The sequence below is a fragment of the Phalaenopsis equestris genome, unplaced genomic scaffold (genome assembly GCF_001263595.1).
Source record: "Phalaenopsis equestris unplaced genomic scaffold, ASM126359v1 Scaffold000032, whole genome shotgun sequence".
Lineage (NCBI taxonomy): Eukaryota > Viridiplantae > Streptophyta > Magnoliopsida > Asparagales > Orchidaceae > Phalaenopsis > Phalaenopsis equestris.
Window position 1 is genome coordinate 782,326 of NW_018164474.1, and position 27,985 is coordinate 810,310.

Consider the following 27,985-nt stretch of genomic DNA (forward strand, 5'->3'; position numbering starts at 1 on the left):
CCAAGGTGGCCAGTGTGTTTCCTGACTCTTTTGAATTCCTGAGCGTTCACTGCTGAGTCATTTCCCGCTCCCCCTTCTCCCATTTCTAGGGTTCATACGCCAAGCAATTATCCCCGGACCAACCTCTTCTTCTACCTTTTCGAACACCTTGCGCTAGCCATTTTCGGCGACGATGCACATCAAGGAGATCTCCCTGGAGGGTTTCAAGTCCTACGCGACGAGGACTGTCGTCTCTGGATTTGACCCCTTTTTCAACGCGATCACGGGGCTAAACGGCTCCGGGAAGTCCAACATCCTGGACTCCATCTGCTTCGTGCTTGGAATCACCAACCTCCAGCAAGTACGCGCCACCAACCTCCAGGAGCTTGTCTACAAGCAGGGCCAGGCCGGCATTACCAAGGCAACCGTCTCCATTATATTCGACAATTCCGACAGGAGTCGAAGCCCTTTAGGTTACGAGGGCTGCCCTGAGATCACTGTCACAAGGCAGGTGGGGTTTGAGCGCTACCTTGATTGAATATTAATCTAGCTAGGGTATTTGAAATTTGCAGACTTGGATGTTTCCTGTTATTTTTAGATGCCAAGAAAGATTGAACTCAGTAGTCTCATTTTTTTTTGTTTTAGAGCTGTTACTTGTGTTCGAACAGAAAGAGAAGAGACCTAGTATTTTCCTATTTCAGTTGAATTACGCCAGGGATCAACTTTATAATCATATCTTTTTGCTTTAGTTATGACTGCTCTTATTGGACATTTATAGGAGGATGTACCTTGGTGTGTGCTTTTCACTGATGATATCATTCTTGTGGATAAGGATAGAGAAATAGTTCAGTAAAAACTTGAATTATTGAGGTCTTTTTTAGAGTCTAAATGCATTCGTTTGAGTAGATCTAAAACAAAATACATGGAATGTAATTTTAGTAGTAAATCTAGTGGCATAGTTGTAACAATGAGTGATCAAATCATTAAAAGGAGTGAACATTTTAGATATATCAACTCTATTGTTCAAATTGATGGTGATATAGATGGACATGTTATTAGTAGAATTCAAGTTGGATGGTTGAAGTGGAGGAATACATTGGGCCTATTGTGCGATAGAAAAGTACCGCTTAGACTTAAAAGGAAAATTTTATTTTATGGAAGTGATACCTGTGAGGCTTTATGACGCTGGATGTTGGCCTATAAAAAAGAAGCATAAAACTAAATTTAAGTTTTGCTGAGGTGAGAATGCTTAGGTGGATGAATGGCTTTACACTTAGAGGCAAAATGCCAACCAATGATCCGGTTAGGAGAGTAAATGTTTTAAATTTGACTTATGTTAAGAAGACACCTGTAAACCTAAAAAGACCCGGACATGTTGTATAAAAAATGATCTTAATGCATTAGAATTAAATGACAATACGACACTCAATAGGACACCATGGAGAAAAAGATTTATGTCCCCGACCCCACTTACTGAAATAAACGCTTGTTGTTGTTGTCTCCTCTAAGTCTAATCAAATTAATTAATTACATAAAAAACTAACCTAATAGGATATTTAGGACAAGTTAAGTGGATTAATCTAGTTGCGTGGTAAAATAATGATGCAAATGTAAATATATACCGAGTCAGAATATTTTAAATTAAGTCTCAAACATTCGAACTTTTGTAATCCTGTTGGTTCACTTCGTACTATGGAGAATGGTTAAACTGAAATCTTGTTTCCTATAGCTGTCAAATGTTGCCATTATGTGTTTTCCTGAGTTGGAACTTCATCTGATCGAGACTCCATTTCAAGTTAAATTTTACCATCTACCTTTTGTTTTCAAATTGGGTCAGAAGCGTTGGAAGTATTCTTATTAGTATGGTATATTAAGAATTTCTATGCCTTATGGCGTTGTTAATGTGTCTTTTGTTTTTAAATCACACACACAACATTGCTCAAATTAAAGGAATTATCTTCCTCAGAGTCATAACCTAAAACAAACATTACCATAGCTCCCAGATGCTTCTATTCACTGCCCTTAAATTGCAAATTGTTTGGCTTGCAGATTGTAGTTGGCGGAAGAAACAAATACCTCATTAATGGGCACCTTGCTCAGCCCTCTAGAGTACAGACACTCTTCCACTCTGTACAGCTTAATGTTAACAATCCACATTTTCTCATAATGCAAGGGCGCATAACTAAAGTGCTCAATATGAAGCCACCTGAAATTCTATCCATGCTTGAAGAGGCTGCTGGTACAAAGATGTATGAGATGAAAAAGGAATCTGCTTTAAAGACACTTGAGAAGAAACAAAGCAAACTGGATGAGATGGATAAACTTCTTGACCAGGAAATTCTTCCTTCTCTTGAGAAGCTCAGAAAGGAGAGGATGCAGTACATGCAGTGGGCCAACGGAAATGCAGAATTGGATCGTCTTAAAAGGTTTTGCATTGCTTATGAATACGTGCAGGCAGAAAAAGTGAGAGATAGTGCGGTAAGTGGAGTCGAACAGATCAAGATTAAAATTACCGAACTTGATGATAAAACAGAAAGAACAAGAAAAGATTTAGAAGAAATGGAGCGTAATTTGTCTAATTTGATTTCTGATAAAGAAGCAAAATTAGGTGGTGAGGTGAGGAAGTTATCACTGAATGTAGATGAACTTTCTCGTTCTTTGGTGAAGGAGACTTCAATAATGTCCAACCAAGAGGAGTCTTTGAGGTCAGAACAAAATGCTGCCAAGAAGGTAAATATTACTTCTGGTCTTCATGGCTTTCGGAATTTTTGTTTTTAATACGATATGTTTGACTAGCATTCATTGGTTTGCACTAAGTTATTTTCTAAAATATCCACTGGCATTTAAACTAATGCCCGAAACTATTATAACATCAGAATTATGCAGTAAGTCACTATGCATCTTTCAATTAAAATAATTGAAATTTCTTGTTTTTCTTAATTTTCTTCTATCCACCTTCAGTTCTCAGTTGGAAACTATGAAGATTTGCTATAGATTTCTACACTCTGTTCTGAAATCTGTGAATGATATTCAACAGATTGGCAAGAGTATTGATGATCTCAAAAGATCAGTAGTTGAGAAAGATTCTGCTGTTCATAAAGTTGTGTGTGGAGCTGCTGATCTAAAGGAAAGAGTCGAAGAGTTATCAAAAAATTTGCATGATAGTGAGAAGGAATATCAGGTATACAACAACTTTTCTCTTTGTTTACTGTCACCCTAAAAAATTTTAAGATCTAAACTGCTGCGATTAGGGTGTACTAGCTGGGAAGAGCAGCATGAATGAGGAAAAGTGTCTGGAGGATCAGTTAAGAGACGCAAAAGCTGCTGTTGGAAATTTTGAAACTGAATTAAAACAATTAAAAACAAAAATTAGTCATGCAGAGAAAGAACATAAAACAAAAAGTGCACAGTTGAAATCAAAACGTGATGAGGCTGCTGCTGTTGAGAAAGAGCTAAGTGATAGAAAGAAAGATCTTGAGAACATTAAATCTTCTTTGGAATCTATTGGATGTGAGGAAGGTCAGATGGAGGCTCTTCAAAAGGTTAGCTTTGCAATTACTTTTTGATTGACCATAGCAAGGTTAAATTTATGATTAACTGCATGTGTTTGATTTGAATATTTCTGATAGAGGCGCTTCAGAGGATGAAAGATGTTTTGTTGATTGGGTTTTGTTGATGTTTTGTGATGCTCTGCAACTCAGGACCGGTCTATGGTGCTTGAGGAGATTCAGAAGCTGAAAGATGGGATTCGTATTCTTTCAGGTCCACTTGCAAACATTGAGTTCAATTACCGTGACCCCATTAAAAACTTTGATCGGTCAAGCATAAAGGGTGTGGTTGCAAGATTGGTTACAATAAAAGACAGGTCTACTATGACTGCTTTAGAGGTTGGATTTATAATATTTCAAATGAAATCAGTAATACTTTTACTCACTCTCATTGCTATTCAAAAACTAGTTTAAGCCATTTTGCAGGTGGCTGCTGGGGGCAAGTTGTTTAATGTTGTTGTGGACACAGAAAACACTGGGAAGCAGCTGCTCCAAAATGGTGATCTTCGAAGAAGAGTTACAATTATACCACTAAACAAAATCCAATATCATATTGTTCCTGCAAGGGTTCAACAAGTTGCTGCTAGCCTGGTTAGACTATTAAAATGATACTTGTATTGTTTTTTCAACAGGTATTGTTTTTTCAACAGGTTTGTTTGTTTTACTTTCTTTACTGTTTTGCAGGTTGGCGAGCATAATGCAGAACTGGCCCTTCTTTTGGTTGGATATGATGATGAAGTGAAGGTAAGAAGTTCAGTTTCAAAGTTTAATATATCTTGTTGTCTTGCTTTTGTCCATCTGTTTTGCCATCAATTGCTTGGATATATTCAATCTTTATGATTTAAGTTGTGATTGATGAATTTACTTTGCAATCAATATACAGAAAGGTGTGCAACTGTTTAATTTTAATGAATTTACATACCTGAGAAATCTTTTGCTTTCACTTTCTTTTTTTTTTAAATTTTTTTCTGGTTTCTGGATGTTGTTTTCAATTTCAAGTAATTATGACATGCTAAAGGATGCTTTTCCTTGGTATTGCTGGGAGATGCATGGCTTTGTGTTAGAAAGTAGGGCTATACCATCTGCTCTGGCGATACAATACCGTGCAGGGATCATCTTCTCTTTCCGATGGGAGGACATGCTGTCCCTTGCATGACGTGCATTGGGGTGATATGTTTGCCATCCTTACTGGGATCATGTTGCTTATTGTTTTTTGTTATTTTGCAATTTTAAGAACATATTGGGAAAAAGTAGCATCACTTGGTGAAAATGGATGTTATATTTTCTCATTTGAATTTTTTTGACATTCAATGGTGGTTGACTTTGCATATATTTTTTTGCAGAATGCCATGGCTTATGTGTTTGGATCAACATTTGTTTGTCGAAGTGCTGAAGCAGCAAAAGAGGTACTTTTATTTTGATCTCAAGAGTTTTTTGTGTTAAGTAAAGGTAAAATATCTTTTGGTCTGGTAATTCTTTTGAAAGTTAAAACCCAGTTTTTACTAGATCGATGGTGGAGGCCTTGAAATTTGGAAAGAAATGGAATTTAAAGTATTATCATGTTTAAAATGATGTTATTTATTAAATACTTGATAGCTTAAAATTAATAATTATTCTTGTAATACCAAACTTTTGCTCATATTCGAAAGGCCACAATCAATGTTGCATGCCGATTTCCCTGAATTTTTTGTTTGGTGTTTAATTTGATAAACATAGTGCCACTTCAATTGTCTATAATGTATTACTATTCATGGGTCATGTTTTCTTTCATTTTGTATGTGGTTCCCTTGTTTAGAGCGGACCTTCTTTTGGTATATGTATTTTTATTTACATCCTTATACTCCATATTTTGTCTTCGTATTTGCATTTTTAATCATGGAACGTTAAATGTGTTTATTTGTATGATTATGATCACTTGAAAAGATGTACCCAGTACACGCCGCTCTTATTAATGGAGGATTTGGGTAGGGGTTTAGCAGTTCAGAATTTTTTACTGATTGTATTGGTAACACTGATCAATCATTCTCCTCTTGCAGTCATAATATCGGGCTGAGTTTGTGTGTGTTTTGGTTAACTAAAAATTGATTTTAGGCATTCAACTCAATACCACTTATAATTCATTCCGAGACATCCTGATTAAAAACTAATCAGCTTTGACTCAACTTAAAATCTTTTCAAGCTGACTTAAAAATGAAATCCATTGATTCTGAGCCAACTTGAATTTTTTTTTGTTCTGGTTTGGATAAAAAATTCTAATTTGATATGAAAACAAATCACCAAGTAAATTTAAGATGCAAGATTCAAATTTCGGCTTTTGGTTGGATGAAAAGGGAATGTAATTCAAAGTTCAATCTTTAGTTCTGGTAAATTTGGTAATCAGCTGATTTTCAAATACGTCGCACATGCTGATGTTGTTACTGTTAGCTGCAGCCACTCACTGCTTGTTGCCGTGATTGACCGCCACCCGCCACGCGCAGCCAGCTTCCACTGGGTTTTACATTGATTTTACTTTATTTCTAACTAACCACTCAAAAATAATTGCCTGCATTTGTTTTATATTTAACCAAATAACTCTAAATATTTCAGATATTTTTTATTTTTAAAGTGTATTCATTATTCATTACTCTTACCCTGCATTCAATTTTTAGCAAATCAAATGGCTACTAAGTAATAAGATTTCATAATTGTGGAGCAGCAGCATCTTTCAATTGCAATGTTGAATAATTGTTTTTGCGCTATATTGTCTGATAGGAGGAATTAGCTATATTATTCATTTCCATTTTATTGTTTGTTAGTGTTATGCTTTATGTACTCGCAGGTGTCCTATCTTAACGTTGCATGGTATTTTCTGTTTTTGCCTGCTTTGCTGTCGGGTGTTGTAAGTTGGTTATTTGATGTTGCCTTAAAGTGCAATCTAATCATTTTTTAAAACCTGCAAGTAATGTGTGATAGGAGCTTTTCTCTTAGAATTCTGCTAGTACTCAATTTACTCTCTTTGCTTCGCACCTTTTTTCTTACACCAAAATGAGTTGTTTGGTGGAAGCGGTTGGCCCTTTGCCTCCCACTTTTTCTCAGTCTTAAATGGTTGGGGAAGTGGTATAGTTTATGCTGGGTGGCCTGGCATCATTGATTTGTACATATCACTGCATTTACATTCTTCTTCTAAGTCCATAACAAACTAGTGTAAATGGGAAGAGTGTGATGTAATTTAGAAATTAATGAACAACTGTACAAGGGCTCTGAAATGCGAAGGCCAGAATGTTATTCTTTTTTAAACGCCACAAATACTTTGATAAGTTGTTTTGTCTAAGTAAATCCATGTGAGCATTTATGTTTCTCTAAGTGATTTTAACATTCAAACAGTGCAGATTGCCTTCAATCGAGACATCAACACTACAAGTGTGACTCTTGAAGGTGATATATTTCAACCTAGTGGACTTCTGACTGGTGGTAGTCGCAAGTGAGATTTTTACTTACCTATCATTTAAAAATTTACTTCATTGTTATCAATATTAGGTAAACCTCAAATATGCAAGTTTTTGAGGTAGCATTTTGTGTATGTTAAATTTTAGTTCATAAATTTTTTCTGTATGCTAAATTTTAATTCATAAACCTTTCATTTCTGTTTCATTTACGGATAATAGCTGTTAGTTTCTGAAAATATTTGGTGGGTTTTACTCATTTCAATGAGTACGGTAAAGAGAGATTGGTAGTAGATTGAGCGGAGAGAGTAAATGCCATTATCATTGCTCTCTTTTCCTTTTGTCTCGTCTCTCTTGTTGCACACAAACATCTTTCCTTTAATTTTTTGTTGAAGTGATAGTTATAACTAATTTTAGTTTATATATTCTTATGTTTTCATATCCTTGCTACTGAACATGGAATATAAATTGTTACCAAGGTAATTGTTGAAGAATGAAGATTTGTTTTTTTCTCAGATGTAAGATGAACATGTCACGACATTGCTCGGGAGCTTGAAATATCAGCGCTAGAATAGACGGTTGGATGAAAGAAGTCTTATGTCGACATTTGCTTTAAACAAAAATTTTCTTACATATATAGCAACCGTCTTAAACTAAGAAGCCATTATATATTCAAAAGTTTTAATTAAAAAAATGATCAAATTTAAATACTACAACTGGTGTAAAAGCATAAAATGACTATTTAATATTTAACTATCTCCTCGGGCGCCTTGATATTTGTAAACATATTTTTTATTACCCATTTACTCTAAATGAGATTTTCCTGAAAGCATTTAGTAACTAAAGGATGAATTAAATAATTTGGTAGGTAAAATATTTCTAAATTAAAATAAATCGTGCTTTTATACATTTTTATAAAATAAAACAGTAAATTTTTAGTTTTTATAAAAAAGCAAAAACAATAAAAAGTGAAAATGAATAAATTAGTTTTATTGTTACTTTTATTTATTTCATATAAAACATCCCTCAAATGTGTATGCTAAAAATATATTTTTTTATAACCTTTTTTAGAACCCACAAAAATGGTAGATAACTGCTTTCATTTCCCTTTCCTGTTTATATGCAAAAGTTCGTTACTTTCTCAGCTAGTACTATACATGGGTGACTTTGCATTTAAACTTTATATATCATATATTTTTGTCTTCTTTTATTCAATATTTTGTTTTAAACAATTATGCATATGAAAAATATGAAATTTGCAGTTTAAAAAATACTAAAATAATTTAAAACAGTTGCATTTGATTTCAGAAAAGAAAAATTATTGTATAATAAAAATATATTTACCTATCTGCTTAGAGCAGTCAGATATTTTTACTCTAATGGAGCTTTATTTTGGGGGTACCACTAGTACCAATTATTTTTTTTAGCTTTTGTTAACTTGAGGCATCATACTATATTTTTAACAGATAATTATGTCTTTTTTATGGAGGTAAATTCATCTAATTAGTCAAAACATGTGTAGTTAACCTTTATAAAAACATAATTATTTAGGGGCTGTTTGGTTTGCTCAACATGAAATGCAATGTAAACGGTTTGGAGAGTATTATTATTATAGTGTATTTGAAGTATGTGGCTGTATTTTTAACAGATAACTTAACTTAACCTCTGTTTTAATTGTTTGGTTTGCTCAACATGAAATGCAATGTAAAAGGTTTGGAGAGTACTATTATTATAGTGTATTTGAAGTATGTGGCTGTTTTTTTAACAGATAACTTAACTTAACCTCTGTTTTAAGGTTAAGTTATTTTGTCAATTCATATTAATACCTAACATAAGATATTTCAATTAAAGGAATTACTTTCATATTTTATTTTTGATTTAAAAACTTTTCTAAATTCTTTTTGGCATGTTTGAATTAAGAGCACCCTAATTATGCTTTGAAACTTATAGTTCTTAAATTTTAACTTAAAATTAGCAAATATTAACTAAAAAATAGTAATTAAACATTGTAATCGAACTTCATACTTGAAAATTTTTTTCCCGCCAACAAAGCCTTTGTTGTTTTCTGCCACCACATAAATATCATTACACAATTTTAACAGAACTAAGGTAATTTCTCTTTTAGGGTTTTGGATTTCAACCCAAAGTAGCCGGGAATTAATTCTCTAGCTTTAGGAAGAAGAGCAATTAAAAGTCGTAAGTTTTGGTTTCAGATTTCTTATTTAAGAATGAGAGAATCCAAATTTTTTTCATTGTTATGCCGTTCCCGTGCTCGGAGTTCAAATACACTTGTTCGAGTGTCTCACACATGTATTCCTTCACCAGTTGCTCACCCACTCGGTCTCATTTTCCCTCTCTTTTGCCTTCTCTTTCTCGCTCATTTTTGCTCACTCGCATGCTCTTATGCTAATGCGACTGAAGGAATTGCATTCTCTTTTCTTTATTCTTTGTTCACGCGGAAATGAGGGAACGAGGGCATGGCAGGCCTTAGTTTATTTTCTGGGGCGAAGAGGGGTTTGTTCAAACAATACCTGCTTTGTAAGTGTCTTAAAAGGGAACGTAGTTGATTTTTTTATTAATTATCCAAGTTTAATTATATTACTAATTAATATTGATAGTTTTATTAATTTTTACATAAAATATTTTATTACAAGATAATTGATGAACTGCCCAAATTTGTCATTTTTTAAAACTGCTTAGCTGATATTTATTCCTTAGTGCATACAGAGTTTTTTCAAATTAAACCTTATTGCTTGTTGCCATAATTTTAGTCTATTGCTAGATGTTGTTGTGATATTTATTATTTTATTTTCATTGTTAGTTTTGTTGTTCATATCTTTGCTCCGATTCTTATTGTTAGCTTTGTTGTTATTATCTTTGCTCCTTATACGATTTGATGTTGGGTGTCATCTATTGTTGCCTCTTTTTTATTTTTCCTCTTAGTACACATCTAATCCACTTATTATTTCTAGGGGCGGAGGTGAGCTTTTAAGGCAGCTTCATGAATTAGCTGAAAAAGAATCAGAGCTTTCTGTTCTTCAAAATAGGTTGTCAGAAATTGAGGACAAGGTAATCTTTATAATCTAAATTTGACTCAGCAATATTTTTTTTATTCTATTTTACATGCAAGTCCACTTTTTATTATTTTAGCAAACCTAAATCTCTGATTAATTACAAAATGTTTTCTGAGATTTTTATTTTTACATCTGAAGCTTTAAAACATCACTCTACTATTGAAATTACCTTATTTTTTTCCTGCTGTATTTATTTTTTAGATCACGAAACTTTTGCCTCTCCACAAAAAGTTCATGCACTTTAAGTCACAATTGGAGCTTAAATCATATGATCTTTCACTCTTCCAGAGCAGAGCTGAACAGAATGAGCACCATAAGGTTTTTCTCCAGATGTTTTATTGAACTGCAAGTGCTTGAATTTGTGTCCATCATTGCTTTACATGCTTATAACCTTTTTCTATGTGAGCTCTAGCTAGGTGAGCTGGTAAAGAAACTTGAACAAGAGATTGAAGAAACAAAGCAGTGTGCGGAACAAAAGCAACATCTGTTAGAAAAACAAGTTTCCAATGTTCGCGAACTTGAAAATTTGATTAGAGAACATGTTACCCATCGTGAGAGAATGCTTAAGGAACTTGACAAAAGAATAAAGGTCGTAAAAGCGGATTTGCAGTCCACTTCAAAGCAAATGAAGGTGGATCTCTTTCTCTCTCTCTCTCTTCCCCATGTTTATATATAGACACATACATCTAAATTTTCTCTGGGCTTTAAAGATACTGGCCGGTCTTTGTTAAGAGAACTAAATAATTCAATTTGGTAGCCATGAAGAATAGCATGTACATTTTCTATTTTTCTAAATGATTTCAGAGTCATGAAAACGAGAAGGAGAGACTTGTTTTGGAAAAAGATGCAGTTCTCCAAGAACTCGCCTCATTGGAAACCCAGTTATCCTCCTCTGAGAAACAGATTATTTCTCTCACTAAAGCATTGGACGATCAAAAATCAGTGGTATGCTTTGAATCTTAGTTTAATGGTGTTTTTGCTCAAGGAATGCTCTTCAATTGCTTAATTATTTGATTTCATGGTATTTAAATTTTTCAGGTTAGTTCCATAAAAAAGGAACACATTCAAGCTGAATCTGAGTTGCAAATGATCTATTCCAAGATGAAAGAATGTGATAGCCAGATTAGGAAGATTTCAAAAGAGCAGCAGAAACTTCAGCAGCAACAAAGTGATGCAAATGTGGAAAGGAAGAAACTAGAAAATGAGGTAGCACCGGCAGACAGTTTTTGACACTTCTTTACTGAACAGAACAAGTTGGCGTTAATATTTACTTTCATTGAGCATTTAGGTAAAACGCATGGAGTTGGAACAGAAAGATTGCTCTCTAAGGGTGGATAGACTGCTTGAAAAACATGGGTGGATTACATCTGAGAAACAACTTTTTGGTAAGAGTGGAACTGACTATGATTTCTCCTCGCGAGATCTTAACAGAGCCAAGGAGGAATATGAAAAGCTTCAATCTGAACAAGCTAGGTCTGCAAATTTAGTATGAAAAGCATTTCTGCAAATTCATATTCTCTGCCTAGCCTAGTCAACAACTGAATGATGCATTAAACTCGTAATAGCTTATTTAGACCCCTATCTCCATCTAGTGCTAATAAAGAACTAATATTTAATTTTTTGCAGTCTTGAAAAGCGGATCAACAAGAAGGTTATTGCAATGTTTGAAAAAGCTGAAGAAGAATACAATTCTTTAATTCTGAAGAAGAATATAATTGAGGCTGGTTACCACTTCTTTAACTATTTTTATTGCGATATTATAAATTAGTTCTTTGGTATTCATAATGCGTTCAATGCAGAACGATAAAGCTAAGATTAAGAAGGTGATTGAAGAGCTAGATGAAAAAAAGAAGGAAACTCTTAAAGTGACCTGGGTCAAAGTGAACAAGTGAGTGTCACTTTGGATGTTTGCATATTGTAAATATTACTTCATTTCACTGTTCCCTTTTTTTGCCTTGCTGTGATTGAGGGATTTCTTCATTTTATGCTAAATATAACGTAGCTCTTTTGGTTACTTGATATGCAAAATTGTTTGTTTCAGGGATTTTGGGTCCATCTTTAGTACACTTTTGCCAGGAACGATGTCTAAGCTCCAACCTCCGGAGGGATGCAGTTTTCTAGATGGCCTGGAGGTTCGTGTTGCATTTGGAAGTGTTTGGAAGCAGTCTCTCTCAGAGTTGAGTGGTGGCCAGAGATCACTTCTTGCACTTTCTCTTATTCTAGCCTTGCTCCTTTACAAGCCCGCTCCTCTTTATATATTAGACGAGGTAGTTTTTTTTTTTTTTGAATTATACTTTCCAAACTTTAAATTTAGTATTTTATTTTTGTTGTTCTCCTAATTGGATGTTGATTATACAATAGAAATCTATTATCTCTAATTCTAGCTGCATTTGCATTAGTTATTAAGTTAGAAGTTTATCCTGTTTGACTAAAGGCCTTCACAAACACCTTTCTGTTTTATATGTTCATTTTATTGAAAATGAAAAGATGAAAATCTTTCCTACTTCTTTAGGAGAATGAATTACAATGTGTCTGCCTAGGGCGACGGAATTAAATTATTTTGTTTTTCAAAACACAAATAGTCAAAATTTAATTTTCTTGGGAAACATGTGATGAAAATATGTATCATATGTGCACCTACTTCTTTACTTAATGACAATGGTAAATGCTCTTCCAGAACATCTTGTCCATCTTTTTGAAAGAAACCGGTAATTTATTTTTTATCAGACAAGACAGTTTAAGGACAACACACCATTATCAAATGATGACCATAGTCTATGATCTGGAAATGGATCTTAAATTTGAAGGCTTTTGCTCAAGTATTTTGAAGGGTAAAAAATCAGTTTTTTTTTGTGTAATTTTGTGTGTTTTTCCTTTATTTATTTTTGGATTAAAGGGTGAATGTTTTTTATTGAAATAAACTGCACTGAATGCTGAAGCGGAACAATTTTATCTCATGTAGCCTCACTTTGAAAGTCTAAAGACATGCAAGTAGAACTGCACTTTTTTCATTGATCTCTAAGTGGGTGCTTGATGAAATTATTGTCAAAAAGTTTCAGGGACATTTACATACATAGCACACAATTCTAATGTATTTACATACCTCACGCCTGAACTTTGATATTTATATACATAGCACTCAAATCTTTAATATCACATAAAAAATAACATCATTACCACTTTTTAATAGAGAAATACACTTTTAATGCATTGGTTAAAAACATAAAAATGCTATTTATGTAAATATATAAGTTTAGGTGTGAAATACGTAAATATATAAGAATTGGGTGCTAGGTATGTAAATTTTTCAAATTTTTATGTGGTTGCACAAGATGAGAAATTTGGTTATCATTTATTGAATTGTTTTCAACATGCAGTTTTATCTTATTTTGTGGGTTTGATGCTGAATGCAATCATGTTCAAAATGTTAGTTTTTGACCATGTGTTATTTTTAATCTTATATTATGAGCACATTTATTTTCTCTCAAAACGTTTTGTGCTGATATTCTCAGAATGTCAGTTTTCTAGCATAAATTTGTTTGATTGTAGACAGTTACTTAAGTGAAGTATTTATTCAATATTTGATGCGCACTAGTGCACGGCATCCTTTTTTTTCAGGCTTGAAATCTTCTAAATCAGTTGTTGACCTATTTAATATTTCTTTATATTTGTATTGTATATAGGGAATGGGTGATAAATATTCATTTCAAAACTGATTTGAGTTAGGATAACTAATTTTAATAAAAATCATTATTTCTGTTATATTCGTTTAGAATTGCTACTTAAACTAGTTGTATACTGTGTTTAGATTTTGAGTAAGTAAATTTAATTCTGATACTGATTCTTATTTGCTTTAAGTCATAAGAAGTTTATGCCAGATGCTTTAAAGATTTTTTGATTGGATTGTGTAGACTTATATTGATGTTTTTTTTCTGAAGTCATTGAAATTAGCTTGAACTTAAAATTTTTGAAAATGGCTGAATTTATCAAAAAATTTCAGAAATATAGGGAAATTCTGAATATAAGTATAAATTAAAAAAAAAAAAAACAATTTGCATAACCAATATAAAAAGTAGGCAAGTGAAAGAAAAAAAGAAAAATACTAAGTTAAGGAAATTCTATCGAAGTACAAATATTATTTCCCAAAATTCCATAGTTTGTTAAAGGCACATTTTCTGTTCTTCCGTCAGGAGAAAACACAAAATCCCTTTAGTTACGATTGGATTTGTTTTAATATTTTGGATATAACGCCTGATTTTCCCCCTGCAATGCTAGCATTGTATGCCATAAGAAAAAGAATCGACCTTTAAGTGGAGGCGAGGGAAAAAAATGACGAGAAGCGAGTTCCTCGGTTACAATCAAATCGAAGAAGCAATCCTCTGCAACAAATGGAGAATCGTAGACGAAATCAATGAGAAGATGTTGATTGGACAAAGTAGGTAGCTGCGACATGCGTGAACTTGAGCATGGAGAACACATGAGCATTTATCAAGTGCTAACAAGTCGTATTCCTGCGGCCGAGCGAAGGACGAAGAAGAAGGGACTGAATTGAAGCGGGGTGATTTCACTATCGAGGAGTTTGAAGAAACAGCAGGACACGATCTCATGTCTTAAATACCTCTCAGGCTTGCATGTCGATCATCTTTCGATCTAGAGCAGCAGTACAAAGGAGATGACCATCTAATGATCTTGTGAGGGCAGGAGATAGGCGATTGAACTTGACTGAGAGTTCGGGATGTAAGGAACCTAATCGTAGTGCTTGCCATGCGGGAGTAGTAAGGTTAGATATATTTTTTCATGCTGATTTTTCTTTTAATGGAATTTTAAAAATAAGAAGTGGTTAATACGTAAATGTATGTATTTATGTGTGTATCTCTATATCTGTATGTATGTATGTATGACACACACACACACCATACTAAAGATTAATTTAGAATAACATAATTTACATGAGATAATTGGATAGTTAAATTAATATAATTAATTTTAGTCTCAGTGAAATTAGGATAATCAACATTTTAATGCGAACAATTTTGTTAGAGATCAAAGTAGTAGTAATAGTTGTAATAGTAATATCATAATAACAATTAAAGTAGAAAGATAGTAATAATTACTATTTTTATAAATAAAATAATAATTAAATTATAAAATATGTATTAATATGGGAAAATGTAATCGTTGATGACTTAATATTTTGGATTAAATTTATTAAAAATTAATTTTCATATTATCTAGAATTTGATGTAAATATTCATAAAAATCATAATAATTAAAGTATGATAAAATATTTAATATTTAATATTAAACTAATAGTAAATAAATAATAAGATCGTCTGAAGAAATCGATTAAATGATTTAATATAAAATGATGATTTATATTAAAGATAAAATAAAGGTAATTTAGTTCTAAATAATAAAATTTAATTATTATGAATTATCAAGAATATTTTACATTATAAGTATTCTATTGCAAGAAAGTTCTGAAAACTTAAAGACAATTTTTTGAGCTTAAAGAAAGCACTTTTTTACTCTAGCTAACATTTAGATTCTTCTAAATCAATTATATTTATAATTAGTGATACATTTTAAATTTAATTGTACAGTTTTATCCTAATTTATATTATCTTTTATTTATTGATGATATTGTTGGGATAATTATACGTTTTTAGGAATACTTATTATTACATATTATTTAAAGTATAAATATTATATTTGAATTGAATGAAATGAAGATATGAACGATATGAGTTACATAGATTGCTTGCATGTTCATGTTAAATGTGAGGAAGTTCATACCCTCTTGACGCTAAATAAGGACGCTAAAGTGCCCGTGTACGTATGTGAAATAGTTTACTGATGTTGATTACCTTAATTAGTATAAATTTTGTGGTTCTCCTGTGATGCTTATATAAATAAAATGTTATGGGCAAAGAAATGATACAATATAATATAATAGAATATTATATAACTTATTGAATGATTATATTTGATTAGCAAAATTTTATTCGACTTATACTAATTTTTCTTTGACCGATTAATATATATATATAAATACATATATATATAGATATATGTATATATACATATATGTATACATACATACATATATATATAGATATATGTATATATACATATATGTATATATACATGCATATTATAATTATAATTTGTGTTAATATAATTTAGATATATGAGTATTCATTTACTATTGTAACTCATTATGTTTTAAATTGACATTTTTAGGTTTCGACTTTTATTTAAAGACGAGTAATAGATGAGAGAATGTATATAGAAGGTGAGGTTATCAAATGGAGATGTAAACGGTTCTCAAATGGAGATGTAAATGTATTATTTGTTTAATTTAAATTTTAATTATATTGGCTCTTTTTTATTTTGGATTTAGAATTAGTAATTACATTTTATTTTATCGTTTGACTTTCTGTTTTCGCCTTTGAAATTTTAATCCCCTAAGTTGGATCATGACAAAAGTAGTTTTGGAATATAAAGTTTAGGATTAACTAAAAAATAAACATTTTTGATGAAAGAGCTAGCATCATACAAAATTTAAAAAATTAGTAATAAGAAAAATCAAAATTTTAGGTTAATTATAATTAAAATGTGTTTAAATTCAGATATATAGATGCACCCGAGATTGTATAAGAAAGAAATTTGATATGAAATGAATGATTACAACTTGCTATAGCTGTGAGCACGAATGACTTGACCTAAGTTATGACGAGAATGACACAGTTTATTCAAAAGTCTAGATCACAGTCTAGTGGGAGTGGACTATAATTGTGGATAAAAACTTGAAGATATTTGAAGATTTGTGATTACCCTTGTTCAAGGAAATTGATGGTCGATTTGAAGTAAAGAACTGTTGATGCAGATAGAAAAAAATACTAGATAGTATGAGATGATGATAAATTGGGAGGTTTTTATAGAGCTTCTTATAGAATAATTTGTGCCCTTTTGCTCGAATTTAAATGCAAAACAAATTTCATTAGACTGGTTGAAGGAGAGAAGATAATACTATCGTATTAAGTAGAGCTTACTATACTGTCACGTCTCATTCCATATGTTTTAAATTTTCAAGTCTGGAGCAGGCAGTCGGATGATAAAAATCAAATTTAATTACTAATTCTAAATTCAAAATAAAGGAAAGATTATTAATGATTTTATAAATTAAATTTAAAAAATAATAAATTTACCTTAGTGGAGGTTGCCCATATTTTTTATAAATATTTTTTCTCTATTATTCATTTTTTATTTTTGCAATTTCAACTTGAAAATAATAATTTAAAATATAATGAGCTAACAATAATCAACAATTCTTAATACTTATAAATTATAGCAATCTAATGAAAAGAAAATATTATGCATGCTATTTAAACTTACAATAAATCAATATAAGATCATAACAAAATTTTATATTTTTAAATATGATTATTTAAGATATTTCAAGATATTAGCTATGCTATACTATATAATTTTAATTGCAATGGTCACAAGGGCACCGTATAAAATTTATGCCTATTAAGATATATTATTATTTATAACTTTTTTCATTTACATGCATAGATATAGGTGTCTGCAGTTAATATCATAAGATTATGAATTTCATCATTATCAGCATGCACATTCAAGTAGTCTATATAACTCATATTATTCATATCTACATTTCATTCATTTCGATATAATCTTTAAACTTTTAAATCACGCGTGATAATAAATCTTTCTAAAAATGTATGATCACAACGATAAGACTCATAAGAAATAACATATAAATTAAAATAAAATTGTATAATGGAATTTAACATGTATCACTTGCTATGCAATTAGTTTAGAAGAAATTAAATATTATTATAGGGTAAAAATAGTTGTACCCACTTTGAGCTTATAAAATTCTTGTATGTAGGTTGTATCAATTTTTTTCTATAAAATATCTATAATTTTGTATGTAAAATATTTTTGTCAATTTATTTCAGTTTAGTTTTGCTATTTAGAATTAATTTATCTTTTTTTTAATCTTTAATATAAAACATAATTTATTTTAAATCATCTAATCTAATTTTTGAAATAATAATATTATTTATTCACTATTAATTTAAATTAATTTTTATCATATTTTAATTATTATAAATTTTAATAGTTATGTAGAACAAATTATAGAAAATATTAATCCTAATTGTTATGTAATCGACGTATACATTTTCTCTAATTAGTACATTACTTATTTTATAAATTTAATTATTAATTTTGTTTCATTATGCTTTTAACTGATATCATGATATTACTATTATTACTATTTATTATTATTATTTGATCTTTAATAAAATTTTTACATTAAAATGTTAGTCATCCTAATTTCACTAGAATTAAAATTCATTTAAACTTCCTAATTTTCTTATGTGATTATTTCTTCTAAATTATATATATCTATCTATCTATATATATATATATATATATATATATATATATATATATCAATTGCTAGAGAGAGAGAGAGAGAGAGACATGCACAGACACACACACGTGTAACTTCTCTACAATTTGAACTCTGAATTGAGCTCGTTCGCGTATCTCTTCCTCTAACGAGATCGTCAAATGGCTTTATCCATCATATTCTTTTGCTTGAGACCAAAAGATGATCGACAACAAGTTTGAGAGGTATTTAAGACACAAGCTTGTGTCCCACTTCTTCTTGCTCCATCGCTCTATCTTGGAATCACCTTACTTTGAATTTTTTGCTTCTTCCTCATTCGTTCGATTGCTCAAGTATGTTGCCATTGGTCTCTTTTGTTTGCACTTATTTAGAGCTCGCATATTCTTCTTGCTTGTGTTCACGCTTGTCACTACTCCCTACTTTTCTTGCGGCTTGCTCCCTCTCTGAGTTTATGTTTTCATTGATTTTGTATCAGGTTCTCCGTTCTTTGCAAAAGATTGTTTTTTTGATTTGTTCATAATTGAGATCCTCCACCCCCCGCCCCGCACACAAAAGTCGATTCATTTATCTGTCTTGTAACACTTGCATTACAAAGGGGAAAATTAGGAGTTACATCGGACATGCCAATTATTTAAATATGTTGTACTATAAAGCTAATTAGAAGATGAGGACATGAAATGATGTCTGATATATTTAGACATCAAAACAAAGCCTCCCTTTTTTTTTTGACTTAAATCAACTACTTTGGTGATACGAATTAAATCATTGTTAATGTAGTTGAAGCTTCTAGCAAAGGGATATGGTGGGTGATGTGTTGTTAAGTAGGTAGATTGGTTAGTAATTTCAACATCAACACATTGTGTTGGCGGATTACTTTAATTGTTTTATCATTTCATGTATGTAATTTCTTTGGTTTATGTCATGTGCTTTTCTTCGATATCATGTATAGACAGTTTGCTTTCCAAACTCTCGGTGTTTTTGGTTCTTGAAAGGAGCTGTTTGGATGAAATATATGCTGATTGGAGAAGTGTTCTAGAATGAAAATTGTCGGAGGAGAGCAAAGTGTGAGGGCAATGAAAAGGTAAGCGAAATGAGAACTATGCCTTTGGAGTAAGCTCTATAGGACTGGTCTAGATAAATTGTTTGATTGCAATCACTGATATGGAGGCATCATTTTCAAGCATACAAACTTCTCTATTATGTATGGAGCTTGTGTACATTAAGCTCACCTTGTCCCCTTCCATTCACTGGTAGTCTTATGCATTAATGTGCCACTTGTTATCGAGGCAGCTCTAATTTCTTATATTTTATTGATTAAGAGATTATGTTGAAATTATAAGTTACATCTCATTTTGAATATGCACCCATTGAGTTTCAGTATTGAGCTCTTTAGTTTTTAATTAAGAACGATTTAGGATATTTTTTACTTTAATCTCGCTAAATTTTTTTTTTGTCTATTTTAATTCTTGGATTTCATTAATTCAGGTTTTTGTCGGAATTGCAGTCCTATTATTAATCCAAGGCTTAGCTAATCTTCCTAACAATGGGATTTAAGGATTTAACTTTGTTGGATTTGTGAGAGAAATTACTTATATTTTAATTATTTGGTTATTTGGTCAAATAAATTATTTGTAGGACCATTCAGTGTTTAAATAGCCTTGTTAAACCATAAATAGGTATTTAAAAATCTGATTATTAATTGGTGTTACTAGTTACATTTAATAAAAATGTATATATATATTTTTTAAAATGTTATTAATTAGTTTAATTAAGTTTAATGATTCACATTGTAGCCCATTTAGGTAATAAATAGCTTAATTATAGGCTAGCTTTTATTATTCACCATCATTATGATTACTAAATCTTAATTATAAGATTTGGCTAGATTTATTCAATTTTATGCTAATCTTGGCAACAAGTAATTCTTATATAATGGTTGATTAGTATCTTTCATTATCGGGGAAAGCTGATTTTGTACATCGATTGGAGTTACTTCGTTTAATTAATGACTATGTGATATCTATTTAATGGTAGAATATTTTTTTTGGGCACTAATTAAAATATAGGGTTTAAAGCAATTATCATATTATGGGTCTGAAAGACGTTACACCCTGATAACATGGGATATAATAAAAAGATATATATTTTTTTAATTCACATTTTGGTGGATGAGTGGTTTTACAATTAGTGACAAAATGTGAAATGAATATATCCAAGATAGAGTTGATGTAGCTCCCAGTGACGAACAAAATTAGAAAGAGTCTTCTTTGATGGTTTGGTCACATTAAATGTCGGCCATCTGATGATTCGATTAGGAGAGTAGATGTTTTAGATTCGACTTATGTTAAGAAAGATAGAGGTAGACCTAGAAAAACTTGGGCTCATTGTAGAAAAAAGAATCTTAATTTATTAGAACTAAATGAAAATATGATACTAAATAGAACACAATGGAAAAAAAAAGTATTCTTGTAGCCGATCCCACTTAGTGGGTATAAGGCTTTGTTGTTGTTGTTGCTGTATTCTCATGAAACATTTTCATATTCATGCAATGTAAATAGTAAAGTAAGCAAATATTATTTATTTATAATTAGAGTTCAGTTATTTATAAATTGATAAAATGAAACATGAAATAAATATGGAAGAAATTGAAATAATAAGTATATTAGTAAGCTACCCAAAGCCACAAGAATATAACTAAAACTAATATATAAACTTAAATACCAAAACAAAGCTTATTGCAGAAAAAATTGGTAATATAGTGAGGGTCTATCAAGTATATTACAAAACCTACAATGAGAAAAATAGTTATAACTAATGAATTTGACGAATCAAATCCAACAACTATTATTTATTAAAACCTAAGTAATATGAATTTTAGCGTATGCAACATGAACAACAAAAGAAGCATGATAATTATTATATATTAGCATGATAATCAATGTTATCTAAGTGCCGAGTTACAATGATATTGTAATAGTAAAAAATTCCATATGCTTAAAAATGTCTCCATTATTATTATATTTTAGTTCATGTGCATGAGAGATTATAATAATGCATTTTTATGCTAATATTCCTATTCACAATATCAAGTATATTCCTGCATGCTTATATATGGCTTATCAATCATTGTAAATGGAAGTCTTTTTGAACATATATTATTTTACTATCGCAATATTATTATAACTTCAACAATTAAAGGACATTGATTATTCTGCTAGTATATAGTTATATTGCTTCTTTTGTTGTTCATGTTGCATATATTTTAATTTATATTTTTATAACTAGTTACTGATTGTATTTGATTAGTTAGACCCATTTATTGTAATTTTTCGTCATAGTGGGTTCTAGCGAATTCTTTGGTGAACTCTACTATATAAACAAAATTTTCTGCAATAGGCTTTTATTTCATTATTCTAAGTTTATGTACTACTTAAGTTGTATTTCTTTGGGTTTCGGTAGTTTGCTTATGTACTTGTTTTAATTTCTTTATTTATTTTATGTTTCGTCTCATCAGTTGTATTAATGACAAAACTTTAAATACGTGTCAGAGTAAGATTTGCTTACTCTTGCTATTTTTATTGATTGTATATGGATTTTTCTTTTGAGCGTAAAGTAGGTTGAAAGCACTTCAAAAATCCTATCTGCTTGGTGGATATTTTTAAACTAAAATCATTATTTAGGATGTTTGCTATTTTAAGTGACAGTTTGTGAAACATTTCAAGTAGAATGAAACTGAGCTCCTTGAATATTGAGGCATCTTTTGGTGTAGCCGTTGAAATTTTATTAGAAGCTCTAAACTTAAGCATGCTTGTATGGGGGCACTTTTGGGGTGGATTGCCTTATGGGTCAAAATTGTGAGGCCATCAAGCTAAAGCGGACATATCGCGATGGGTGTGAATTCAGGCTATTACAGCTATACTCTGAATTTCTGTAATTATTTGGAAATGTATTATACTTGTTCAATTTATTTTTCCAACTTTTCAAGCTGCTAATTTATTGTTGTAATTCTTGAAAAATTCTACTTCCATTTTAAAATGTATGAATTTGATTGCTCGAGTGTTAAAGAAAAGGTTTTTGAAAAGATTGTGCGTAGAAATTTTAGGAAACATCTATTTTAACGTTAACACTAGGCTGTTTTCTTTTCAGTACAAATGTGGTTTATTACTTTCTGGGAAAAATGGTTGTAGACATATAACACTGTGCATGTGACTGATGGTCATCTGCTAGAAAGAAGTTGTGTTCTAAATTTGATTATGTGGTAATTTAACTTTAAAAATGTCTTTTAGTGTTAGAATTGATTTCTTGATCTAATAATTTGTTTGATCATTTATCTTAATTGATGGGTCGATTATATTTTGCTGGTGACAGTCTTGAACTTTCTTTTTTGTATTAAATATTTTTTGTACTTTGTGATTGACTTTGTTATTCATCCATGTGCATGATTTCTTGAGCCAGGTGGATGCCGCTCTTGATTTAAGCCACACTCAGAACATTGGAAGAATGATTAAAGCTCATTTTCCCCATTCTCAGGTTTGTTCTTTTGCTAAATGTGTGCTCGTTTTCAACCCTAGAAAGATCTAGGTTTTTTTTTTTTAAAATACTGTAAAATGAATGTGAATATGTGCTTGTTAGTATAAAATTGTAGATTTACTACTAGAAGTGTATAAAATTTTTTGGCATGCTTCGGTAAAATTATAGTTATGCTAAACACTTAAAACATACGGTCTTCAAACTTGACTATGGACAACGTTCCAGTTTATGAAATGCTGGCCTTAATTATGTTATTCCTCTGAATAATGTTTTTTTTTTTTTATTACTTCTGGTGGATCCTGATCTATTCACTCATTTCTCCTTAATTTTTGTCACGATTCGGCCAAAACCATTGAGTTAACCAAAACGGGAACGAACAGACAAACAGTCAAAATTATTTTTTTAATCATTTTTATGAGTTCACAAAAACATTGAACTTAAAAAGAATCACTAATTTATAATACACATATAAGCAATCTTCTAACAAATACATAAGATCATCCATTCATACAATGTCACAAATAGTACAATAAAAATGGCACAATAGAAAAATTAAGAGGTTGTTACCCATCATCAATAACATCTCTCTTGTAAACAATTTCTCTTCTATTAGTCATATCAGTCTAACAATTTTTTTCTTGAAAGAAAATTAAACAAGAAGCTTTGTTTTAAGCCTTAGGGCATAATTATTGTTTTATTGTGCATTAAATCTTTATGAAAATGTCTAACATGAATGCTAGAATAAATATGCTGATAAAAGAAGTAAACTGTCTTTTTCATTTTTATAAAATTGAATTTATTTATATTATAAATTATATTTTCATATTTTAATATCTTTTACTTTTAGAAGCCATCTCAAGAGCACTATCAAAATCTTTTCCATTTTGTACCATAAAGATAATTATTTTCTTTTCTTTTTCATTTTGTAACATAAAATGCACAATTATTTTCATTTCTTTTTCTCTTCAATGTGCATAAATACAATAGTACACCTTGTTAGTACATAGGGGGTGACTTGTGATATATTTAAGCATTTATCTTTTATTTAAATTATAATTAATTTCATTAAATCAGTAAATCCATTTATTATTCATTCAATACAGTGCAAAAGATAAAAATATTTAAAATCATAAAATAATCATCATTTTTTTTTAAGTTCTTTCATTTGTAAATGTGTTTCTAATGTATAAGAACAATGAAGCATTTTTTAAAAAAAATAAAATTAATTTAAAGAAAATAAAATAATAATTACTCTCTATAATTTCACTTTATGAAGTGTTCGTTTTAAATCCTTTAATTTTATTATTTTATATCTTCAAGTTCTCACTTTAGTCAATTTGCCTAAAATTTAAATTAAAAATGTTACTCCTAAACAATAACCTTTAATATCTTACTATTTTACTTAATTCCAAAATTCATATAAATCAGGACACATCTTAGTATTTCTCTGTTCTCTCTTCTGCCAAAACAATTTTCTCAACTATTAAAATTAACACCTAGTTATATTTTATAATATTCTATTATTAATATGTAACAATTTATAAATAAATTGATTGTAGATGATTACCAAATAAACACTAATCTTATCTCCTTATCTCCTTCTCTTGCGAACAATCCACAATCCAATTCTTTAATCTCTTGAATAAAAAATTTCTTTAATCCTTGATTTCATTCATACCATTACTATTAACACAAAAATTTTCAATAAACATAATTATCTTTAGTAGAAATCATAAAAACTCATCTAGTTAATAGGGCCAACTCTCCTTGCTCAAATCTGAAATCTGAAAAGCCTTTTACTTCAACTTTTTGATTCAATTAGCATAAAAACTTATTTTAACACTTAATTATAAATATAATATATTTTCAATTAAAAAAAGTATTCTAAAAATAACAAAATAAAAGCAACCTTCCTTATAATTGCTTTGTTCGCTCCCTTACCCTCTTCTTCCTACATACCAAGCGGCGGCTACCCTATTCTCCTATTCTTCTTTCTCCTCCCATACTAGTTCGGTATCTGTAGCCCAAGATTTGCACGATGACTCCTCGCCTTCTCTTCTTCTTTCTCACTAATCCTAGCCTCTTCTCGAGTTGAAACTTTCATTCTACTTCCACTCTCACGGTTTCTTGTTTGACTTTGGTTTATTTTTTTGCTTCAAGTGGAACACTCGTCTCTGCAAAACAAAATTTTCGAGATAGATAACCCTTTTTCGAATTGACCTAAAAAATATTTATTTATTTATTTAGAGTCTAAAGACCTTTGTTTGAGTAGAACTAAAACTAAATACATGGAATGTAATTTTAGTATCAGTACCTCTAGTGACAGAGTTGAAACTATGGGTTATCAAATTATTAGAAGGTGTGAACGTTTTAGATATCTCGTGTCTATTGTTCAAAGTGACGGTGATATAGATGGGGATGATATTTAATAGATATCAAGTTGGTTGGTTGAAGTGGTGGAACGCTTTGGGCTTATTGTGTGATAGAAAAGTACCGCATAGATTGAATGGAAATATTTACAAGATGGTGGTGAAACCTGCAATGCTTTTTGACGCAGAATGCTGGTCGTTAAAAGGAAGCCTAAAACTAATTTAAGTGTTACCGAGATGAGAATGCTTAGCTAGATAAGTGGTTTTACATTTAGAGACAAATTGCAAAATGAATATATCTGTTATAGGGTTTATCTGTTATAGGGTTGGTGTAATATATCTGTTATAGGGTTGGTGTAGCTCTGATATAAATCGTGATGTTATTAATAGATATCAAGTTGGTTGGTTGAATTGGAGGAATGCTTCGGGCCTATTGTGTGATGGATAAGTATCGCTTAGACTGAATAAAATAAATTATAAGATGGCGGTGATACCTGCAATGCTCTATGGAGCAGAATGTTGGCCTTTAAAAGAGAAGCATAAAACTAATTTAAGTGTTGCCGAGACGAGAATACTTAGGTGGATGAGTGGTTTTACATTTAGAGACAAATTGCAAAATGAATATATCTGTGATAGGGTTGGTGTAGCTCTGATATAAATCGTGATGTTATTAATAGATATCAAGTTGGTTGGTTGAATTGGAGGAATGCTTCGGGCCTATTGTGTGATGGATAAGTATCGCTTAGACTGAATAAAATAAATTATAAGATGGCGGTGATACCTGCAATGCTCTATGGAGCAGAATGTTGGCCTTTAAAAGAGAAGCATAAAACTAATTTAAGTGTTGCCGAGACGAGAATACTTAGGTGGATGAGTGGTTTTACATTTAGAGACAAATTGCAAAATGAATACATCTGTGATAGGGCTGGTGTAGTTCCAGTTGCGGACAAAATTAGAGAAAGCCGACTTAGATGATTTGGTCACATTAAATGTCGACCGTCTGATGATCCGGTTAGGAGAGTAGATATTTTAGATTCGACTTATGTTAAGAAAGGCTGAGGTAGACCTAAAAAGTCTTGGGCATATTCTTGGGCATATTGTATATTGGGCATATTGTATAAAAAATGATATTAGCTGATAATATGACACTTAATTGGGCGTAGTGAAGAAAAAAGATTCATGTAGCCGACCCACTTAGTGGGATAAAGCTTTGTTTCTGTTGTTGTTGTATTTATTTATTTATTTCTCAGTTGCAGTTATTTCACTATCCAGGTCTTATTTTGTGTTTAGAATTAGAATGAAGCTGACAGAAGCAGTTGATTGATTCACCCATTTCCTAAAAATTTCATATTCATTGCATATTTTACAGCGTTTTTATGACCTTACTTGAAAGCCAATCTTTTCTCAAACAATTTATAGCATACATCTTATGTTGTTCAATTTATGTGAAAGGCTGATTGCAATCTTCTCGAGAGATTATTATCATTTTCTTATACCATTTGTTTGAGGTTGGCGTTAGGAATCCTATTTTTATTTATTTTTGTATGTTGTTGAGTTATTTTAGGAGTTTAACCTTTTCATTGTAAATTATTTTAAACTTCTGTCTAGGATATCTTAAAAATCTAGCTCTATTTTAATTATTTGACGTTAACTCTAGAAATTATATCTTGACCTACTTCTCATCTATTCTATAAAACATATTCTAGATACTTATTGCACCAAATGATAACTTTTAATATCACACTATTACAATTATTGGAGATTTGCATGCCTACCACCCAATTCTTATGTATAATAACATATTAATCACTTAAACTTCAATTTTTATCTATAGACCACCCAACGTATCACGAAAACTTAGGAATCCGGTGGTTTGCTCTTAAAAATTGAAGTTAGTGTTGATATATTAATACATGGTTACTGGATCGTATGAATGTTAAGGCTCCTAAAATTATATGTCAAATGCCGAGTCATTATTCTCTTAATTCTTAGTCCATCTTTTATGCATTTGTTCAATTTTTTCAAACGTTTCACTTATCTAAATGGGTGTTTTATTATTTGTAAAAATTTTGTATCGAGATTCTTTGCTTTAATATTCTTGGCACCAGCTTTGATTATCATCTAAAGAGAGATTTTTGAATGTTAATAAACGGTGATGATGCAGCAGACTGAAACCGATTTGTCCAATGTTTTTATTTTTTATTTTTTATGTTCAATGTCAACTGCAAATCCTATGCCATTTTTCCATAAAACTTATAACTGATAATTGACTAATTAACCCATATCTTGAACATGTAGTGATCCTATTGCATATCATTTCTTGCAGTTCATTGTTGTCTCTTTGAAGGAGGGAATGTTCAACAATGCGAACGTTCTATTCCGAACCAAATTTGTTGATGGAGTTTCCACAGTTACAAGAACTGTAGCCTCTAAAGAAAAATGAATATATTGATTGTTATCATTATTCGCAGGTAAGTTTATAATTCCATAGTGGTAGTGCTATTTTCAGGGCTCTTTATGCTCCATCTGCTGTTGCTGGAAATTATTTATTTTGAAACTCCTGTAATATTTTGCCGTATATCTTGTTATGTATTATATGCTGTGGCTTTTTTTGTTC

General features: G+C 30.8%; 1 protein-coding gene across 1 annotated transcript; it reads left to right on the plus strand.

The window, feature by feature from the left end:
* LOC110018712 (structural maintenance of chromosomes protein 2-1-like) lies at window positions 1-27,984 on the plus strand. Its single transcript, XM_020716123.1, has 20 exons — window positions 1-490; window positions 2,029-2,709; window positions 3,017-3,160; window positions 3,231-3,521; window positions 3,681-3,866; window positions 3,954-4,118; window positions 4,212-4,271; window positions 4,871-4,933; window positions 6,896-6,987; window positions 9,922-10,018; window positions 10,225-10,341; window positions 10,436-10,654; window positions 10,828-10,968; window positions 11,062-11,229; window positions 11,312-11,496; window positions 11,650-11,743; window positions 11,823-11,911; window positions 12,065-12,290; window positions 22,925-22,999; window positions 27,695-27,984. The coding sequence occupies exons 1-20, from the start codon at window positions 173-175 to the stop codon at window positions 27,809-27,811; spliced, it is 3,528 nt and encodes a 1,175-aa protein (XP_020571782.1). The 5' UTR covers window positions 1-172; the 3' UTR covers window positions 27,812-27,984.
* Window position 27,985: the final 1 nt, after the last annotated feature.

Bases quoted from the DNA above. Each gene is read 5' to 3' on its own strand.
- LOC110018712 (XM_020716123.1), top strand. From the start codon at position 173: ATGCACATCAAGGAGATCTCCCTGGAGGGTTTCAAGTCCTACGCGACG. The intron at 4,272-4,870 runs GTAAGAAGTTCA...ATTTTTTTGCAG, and splicing joins GATATGATGATGAAGTGAAG to AATGCCATGGCTTATGTGTT. The intron at 23,000-27,694 runs GTTTGTTCTTTT...CATTTCTTGCAG, and splicing joins CTCATTTTCCCCATTCTCAG to TTCATTGTTGTCTCTTTGAA.